The 7495-nt window shown below is 43.2% G+C and overlaps 2 protein-coding genes across 4 annotated transcripts in view; both read left to right on the top strand.

Annotated features, from left to right (window-relative positions):
- ilkap (integrin-linked kinase-associated serine/threonine phosphatase) overlaps positions 1 to 3282 on the top strand; it is a 24779-nt gene extending 21497 nt beyond the window's left edge. For all 3 annotated transcript variants that reach the window (XM_060943298.1, XM_060943297.1, XM_060943296.1), the window contains exons 9-11: positions 1 to 97; positions 286 to 367; positions 3025 to 3282. The exon at positions 1 to 97 is cut by the window's left edge and continues 23 nt beyond it. In XM_060943298.1, coding sequence (XP_060799281.1) covers positions 1 to 97; positions 286 to 367; positions 3025 to 3165 — 320 coding nt within the window. In that variant the 3' untranslated portion in view covers positions 3166 to 3282. The remainder of the gene's footprint in view (positions 98 to 285; positions 368 to 3024) is intronic.
- A 3635-nt stretch (positions 3283 to 6917) lies between these two features.
- zgc:162872 (BAR_ACAPs and ArfGap_ACAP domain-containing protein) overlaps positions 6918 to 7495 on the top strand; it is a 30938-nt gene continuing 30360 nt past the window's right edge. The window contains exon 1 of the mRNA XM_060943295.1: positions 6918 to 7349. Coding sequence (XP_060799278.1) covers positions 7297 to 7349 — 53 coding nt within the window. The 5' untranslated portion in view covers positions 6918 to 7296. The remainder of the gene's footprint in view (positions 7350 to 7495) is intronic.

The raw sequence follows: 7495 nt of genomic DNA, 5'->3' as shown, positions 1-7495 counted from the left end.
TAGAAGTTTCCCGTTCCATCGGTGATGGTCAGTATAAACGCTGTGGAGTGATTTCAACACCTGACCTGAGACGCTGCACACTCAGCCCAAAAGACAAGTGAGAGGGAGAGAGACACACACACACACACACACACACTACGGTCCTTCTGACGCTAACCACATTCCTCATTAGCTTTGTGCTGTAGATCCTTATTAACATGTGTGAGTTATGTGTTTGTGTAAGTTGTATGTTACACTGCGTAAGTCTTGTGTTAATTTGTGTGCTGTATTGTCGTGTGCGTTTAGGTTTGTGATTCTGGCATGTGACGGACTTTTCAAAGTGTTCTCAGCAGAGGAAGCTGTTCAGTTCATCAACAAAATTTTACAGGTGGGTATACGAGTGTGTGTGTGTTTTGTTCACGCACAAACACTGCAACAGCCTTACAACACTGCAACATGGAATCCATGTTTAAATATGCGTTGACTGAACAGATTGTTGTGATGACGATTCTCATTTCTGGTCAAAATGAAGGTTTCAGATGGATTGGCCAAAAGGACAGAGGTTTTGGACCAGTTAATTATGATGTATGATGATTTTGAGGAATTTATAAAAATAATTAGATATTACTGATAACAGTGGCGATCTGGGGCTTATTCTTGATGGACAAGGTGGTGATGGTGGATGTTTGACTGGTGGAGGTTTGGGACCAATTGATGATTAATATTATTGTTCAGGTCTGGAGTAGAGGTCTGCGCGGGTCGGATTTTTCAGGCCCACCCGCGCCCGCAAAGAATTATGATTTTCAGTCCCGCTCACGCCCACAAAAAAATTATGATTTTCAGTCCCGCCCGCGCCTGCCATATTTTGTCCCGCTCCCGCCCGCAAATCCCGCATGATGCAGACGTTCGCGTTATTTCTCAGGAAAGTTTTTGTCTTGACACAGTGTGATGGTGCCCCGCCCCCTACTTTGAGTGGATTTGAGCATAAATATCTACAGCTCACGTTCACGTTTGTTATTATTTACCTTGTTTCTGAATTCAGCATGTAGTGTCTCTAATAATAATAATAATAATTAGTGCTGTCAAGCGATTAAAATATTTAATTGCGAATCGCACATTTTTATCACATAAGAAACCATTGTAATTCTCTGATCAGCATAAAAAAGTGAATGGGCTTGCTTTGTGCCAATGTTTTTATTTATTTTTTTTATTGCAAAGCAGAGCTAGTAAGAGAAGTGAATTGATTTACTGCTTGACTTAGTCTACAACTCTAATCAGAGAGACAGGTTACACAGTGCCGGTAGGCTTGACTCAATGCTATCCCAGAAATCCTTCCTGTAATATGCAAATTTGGCTGCCTCTGATTGGACAGCCAAATTTGCATATTACAGGAAGGATTTCTGGGATAGCATTGAGTCAAGCCTACCGTCACTGTGTAACGTGTCTCTCTGAGTAGAGTTGTAGACTAACGCAAGCAGTAAATCACTTCACTCATGGTTCTCTTGCTAGCTGGGTGTGAACTGCGAGTCATTAGAGTGATCAAAGGATTTCCCGTTAGGGTGATCAATGGCAAATTTAAGATGCCATTCTTTACTCAATCTGGCAATCTGACTCTCTCTGCAAATTTAGGCATCTTAAAATGTTTTTATTAATGCCAAATAAAATATCCAGCACAAATTATATATGATAGACATAAATTAATAATTTATAAATTTTATTTCAAACACGTTTTAGTTAGCGGGACTGCAGCTTATCACCGCTCCCGCCCGCGCCGCATATGTGCACTCCTGCTCCCGCCCGCACGCGCATATGTGCACTTCTGGTCCCGCCCGCGTCCGCAATGAGCTTTCAAAATTTGTCCCACGCCTCACTGCTTTGTGGCGGGTCCCACGAGTCCCGCGGGACTCCCGCGGGAGTGCAGGGCTCTAGTCTGGAGCTGATTTCATGGTGGTGGGGATCTGGGGTTGACTGGTGGTGGTGCCGCTGGAGGTCTGGGTGACTGGCTGACTAGAACTTATACATGCCTTCATCTCTAGTAGGGTTGATTACTGCAATGGCCTTTTCACAGGCCTGCCAAAAAAAGACCATCAAACGACTTCAGCTGGTTCAAAATGCAGCGGCTAGGGTTCTCACACGAACAAAAAGAACAGAGCACATTACTCCAATTCTAAGGTCCCTTCACTGGCTTCCAGTAAGCTACAGAATTGACTTTAAAGTATTGCTGCTGGTGTACAAATCTCTAAATGGTACAGGGCCCAATTACCTCTCTGATATGTTGCAGCGGCCTAACCCAATCAGATCTACCAGATCGCAGCAGCAACATTTACTGGTAAAACCTGTTGTTAAAACAAAGTATGGGGAAGCAGCTTTTAGCTACTCTGCAGTACAGCTATGGAACCAACTGCCAGAGGACATTAAAAATGCTCCTGCTGTTGGCAGCTTCACATCTAGATTAAAGACCAAGCTGTTTTCAGATGCTTTCTGCTAACTGATAAATATCATCATCTTTACATGTTTTAAACTTTATTTAACTTTTATTCTATTTTATTCTGCTGTTTTTTACTGAACTTTTACTTCATTTTATTATTGTATTTCTACTGTTGTTTAATTCTTATTTTTTTCTCTCTTCTTCCCCCTTTACATAAAATAATTTTATTTTCTATTGTTTACTGTTTTGCTTTTACCTCTGTAAAGCACATTGAACTGCCACTGTGTATGAAATGCGCTATATAAATAAACTTGCCTTGCCGGTGATTTGAACTTGTGAGTAATGATGATGAAGTCTTCTGATTGTGACGGATGTTTTGGGATGATGGTGAGGTTTCAGAATGAAGTTTGAGATTGAAGTTTCAGGCTGGATGATTGATGTTTTGGACAGTTTGTAACCGTGGAAACCAGGGACATGAGGAGGCTCAGGCATTCAGGGCAGCAGTGGACTCTTCACATTACAGTTTCATCTCACGCTGGATTGTTTGAGGTCATAGCCATCTGTCCGTCCACTCTGTCTGTTCTCTCGCCCATCTCAGCTCTGCTTCTGTCTTACAGGACAAGTCAGTGGAGACAAAGGAGGGGCAGACTGTGGAGGAGAGCCGTTACGAAACTGCTTGTCAGAAGCTTGCAAGCGAGGCTGTGAGGCGAGGCTGCGCAGACAACGTCACAGTCATCCTTATCTCCATTGACTTCTGACCCATTTCTCTCTCACACTTGCACCAGCTGAGTGTTTAGGTTTCTTGTTGTGTTTTATTCATTTTGAAACACTGAGTGTGGGGGATTTTCAATCAAATAAAAATCCTAACATTGTCAGACATGCTGTGTGTGTTTTTATTGTGGGGATGGGGTTAAACAGAAGGAAAGTAAGGAATTTTATCACCCTATCAGCAATTTCTTCTTCAGAATGAGATGATAACCGAAATGGAAAAACTGTCAGTTATTAAATAACACCACACCAAACTTTTGATTTAAGTTGTATTGCTGCTTTTCAGGCGGCACGGTGGTGTAGTGGTTAGCACTGTCGCCTCACAGCAAGAAGGTCTTGGGTTCGAGCCCCGTGGCCGGCGAGGGCCTTTCTGTGTGGAGTTTGCATGTTCTCCCCGTGTCTGCGTGGGTTTCCTCCGTGTGCTCCGGTTTCCCCCACAGTCCAAAGACATGCAGGTTAGGTTAACTGGTGGCTCTAAATTGACCGTAGATGTGAGTGTGAATGGTTGTCTGTGTCTATGTGTCAGCCCTGTGATGACCTGGTGACTTGTCCAGGGTGTACCCCGCATCTCACCCATAGTCAGCTGGGATAGATAGGCTCCAGCTTGTCCGCAACCCTGTAGGACAGGATAAGCGGCTAGAGATAATGGATGGATGTCTCTACGACGTCTATGAATATGATTTCAAGTGTTGCTGGAAAATGCTGAATTTTCCATAGCAAAGATGCTCTTGCTCAGGGCTGTAGCCAGCATTTTAAAATCACCGAAGTCCGTGATACACGAAGCGCACGCCGAAAAATTTGACATATTTAAATGAGAGGGGTGAATTACACGCGACACGAGATCTATTCCTGAAATTTTAACGGTGTTTGAACTGAATATCATCAGTTTTGAAAAAAAAATCATGTATGTGGCAAGAGTAAGAATAATTTAAGCTTGTTTAATGGTTTGATCTGGCCCAAGCAATGAGGACAAAACTGCGTTGCCTCGAAAATGTAAATTGAACAGTTTCATGAAAGTGCGCTGATGGTTCCCATGAAAAAAACGTGCCTACTGCACTGCGTTCCTCCCCTGAGTTGCGCGCTCATTCGCTTTTGTGTTCTTGGTCTCAGAGCCGCGCGCACGAAACAGACACAGAAGACAGAATCAACGTTTAACATAATTAACAATGCACTTTTTACGGAGACGTTTTAATGTTCTTTATTTTTTTATCCAGTTGAATATTTAGCGGGCGGCACAGTGGTGTAGTGGTTAGCGAGTTAACTTGGACACTGTTAGTTAGCATGTAAACATGGAGTTATGCTAACATGAATAATGTTAACTTATCTGAAGTCCTGTTTTAGCATAATGTTTTAGCATAATCTTTGCCAAATAAACAGAATGAAGAAATCTTTCTTTTCTAGTAGCGTTAGCTACCCAATATGATTTCGAGTTTGAAAAGAGTTTGCTAGCATCAGGTGGAGCTTCACTGACTAGCTAGCTTAACGTTAAAGGATATGGGATATGAAACATAAATGCACGCTATATCAGTTTCTTTCCATTAAAAATATGAATTAATTGCATCAACAAATACAAAATCATCTATTAAATTCAGCAAAATCGTTATATTTGAGATGATTATATGGCATTTCTGCTCGACTTCCGATATGCATTTTCTACAACCGGAAGAGCCGCTGTCACGTGATCATACGTCACAAAAACTTTCGGGCACAGCACAAGCGGGTAGATGAATGGAGAAGTGGATGACAAGAAAATTGTTTTTATAGTCTTTAAAGTACATTGAACATCATGGTGTATTGTGCTGCTTATGGTTGCAGTAATTCCAATGGGAAATGCCCTGGAGTAAGTTTCTTTGCATTCCCCAAGGACCCGAAGCTGAGGAAAGTGTGGGCTCACTACTGCCGTAGAAAAAACTTTGCACCTACTGTTTCCCACAAACTGTGTTCGGACCATTTCACTGAGGATTCTTTCAACATTAATACTCAGGTACTGAGCGATATTAATTGCCGAGCCAAATTTACCTTCACTCGGAGTTGTACCATTATTTTTTAGACAGGGTGGACAAACCAGGGCATTCGCCCGCCTGGCCGTGCCCGACGAGGAGCGCTCTCGGCCGGCTTGGGAGGCAGACGGCAGCCCCTCCTGGAAGTGTGGTTTTACCATGGGCCTCATGCGGAAAAATGCCAAGGTGCATTCGCTAAGCGACTGAAAGCCGAGGTAAGGATTAGTATTATAATTTTGGGTGTATCAATTATTGATTATCATAATTCTGACTCGTTTCGCCATTTAGAATGTTTTCATCTCGGACTCTGGAAGCATTGTATCTCAATCAATCTCGAAAAATATCAGCAAAAAAAAACCTAGCTTGCAACGGACTTTAGCTAGATCTATGATGAACTTTCAATGTATGATACAAAAATAATACTTCTTTCAACAGATCATTAGCCTTTGAGCAGAATTGTTTTTAACTTACCAGGAAGTGTTATCCAGCCGACCGCTTTCAGTTTCATGGGGATTGAATGAACCCTCACTCTCAGAATCATCTGACCCGTCAGAGTAAAGACAAGATCCATGTTCATGTGAATTTCCAGCTATCGGTTCGAATTGATAGGGTCTAACTTCACATCTCTGTGAAACATCGGGAATGTCACTGTCGATGGTGTTCATTTCGGTAACCTGTTTACATTAGATTCCCAAGCGCTGGCTCCTTGGAAAGTTTTTGTGACGTCACGTGACCACCTAGCTCGTTTTTTACGCTGATGTATAAAAAAACTTGAATAATGTGATGATTTTCACATTTTTGATGCCCTGCAGTGATTTAGATGGCATTTCTTATGTCCTTTATACATAATTATGCCCAGAAAAAAAATCAATGTCCCATATCCTTTAACCCTTTGGTGACTGACCCCTTGAAAATGGTTCCTCCAGGAACCATGACGTTTCAGTTGTCAAGACAACGGAAAAACTAAAATACAAATACAAGAGCATTTTGTTTTGTGCACAAGAGCATTGTGACGTATCTTTCTGTTTTTGTATTTTAGTTTTTCCGTTGTCTTGACAACTGAAACGTCATCGTTCCTGGAGGAACCATTTTCAAGGGGTCAGTCACCAAAGGGTTTTAAACCACCATGATGGCACAACATGCGTTCATATTGTGAATTCACATTTCTGTCCTTGATAGCGGCATTTGGTTTTGTAACCATTGTGGCAATAATACAACAACGCGTTGACAGGAAACGTACTTTTAATACTTAAATATTTTTAAAAGTGAGCACATCAGTGGGGCGGCACGGTGGTGTAGTGGTTAGCGCTGTCGCCTCACAGCAAGAAGGTCCGGGTTCGAGCCCCGTGGCCGGCGAGGGCCTTTCTGTGCGGAGTTTGCATGTTGTCTGCGTGGGCTTCCTCCGGGTGCTCCGGTTTCCCCCAAAGACATGCAGGTTAGGTTAACTGGTGACTCTAAATTGAGCGTAGGTGTGAATGTGAGTGTGAATGGTTGTCTGTGTCTATGTGTCAGCCCTGTGATGACCTGGCGACTTGTCCAGGGTGTACCCCGCCTTTCGCCCGTAGTCAGCTGGGATAGGCTCCAGCTTGCCTGCGACCCTGTCGGACAGGATAAAGCGGCTACAGATAATGAGATGTCTGAAGGTGAGGTTTTCCTGCGGAAGATGGCGCGGTTGAAGGGTGACTTTTATTGTGACAGGCGGTGAAACGGTCACCTGTTGCTTCACTCGGGGGTTTTGCGGAAAGCTGAGTGTGTGGAGCAGGAGGGCAGCGCTCGGGCTTCCAGGCTGCACAAGAATATACACTGATGTTTTAATCAGCGTTATAGATTAGTTTTTACACGCTTTTATCAAGGCAGCTGACGTGACGGCGTTGTAAATGGTTTGAGTTTGTCGCTGATGTGAAAGCGTTTCCGTTATGCGCCCCTGATATCATCTCCGTTATCTCTGAAAAGGCGCGTTCACGCCGGATCTGAAGCGATTTGCGCGTGCATGTTACAGTCTCTATTATTCACGAGCAAGTTTTATTCAGTTAAAAAGTGAAGTATTGATGATGATGATTTATTAGTGTCTGCTTAGGAAGGAAACGCAGCAAGAGAAACAGGACAGCTGTAAAATCCGGCATGGATTACTTCCTGGACTTTGAGGAGTGCATCCGGGACTCTCCGGCGTTCAGGTACAAGCCTCACCACACCATACTGCGCATGCGCAACACGAGTGTCTCTGAGGCGGTCTGAGAAAACCTTCACAAATTCAAATTTGATCCTGTATACAGGGTTTTCATTGGTATGGAAAACATTAAGCATGCACCGATACTGGCAT

The sequence above is a fragment of the Neoarius graeffei genome, chromosome 16, assembly GCF_027579695.1.
Source record: "Neoarius graeffei isolate fNeoGra1 chromosome 16, fNeoGra1.pri, whole genome shotgun sequence".
Lineage (NCBI taxonomy): Eukaryota > Metazoa > Chordata > Actinopteri > Siluriformes > Ariidae > Neoarius > Neoarius graeffei.
The sequence above is the reverse complement of the archived record's forward strand: the minus strand, read 5'-3'. Positions and strand labels throughout refer to the sequence as shown.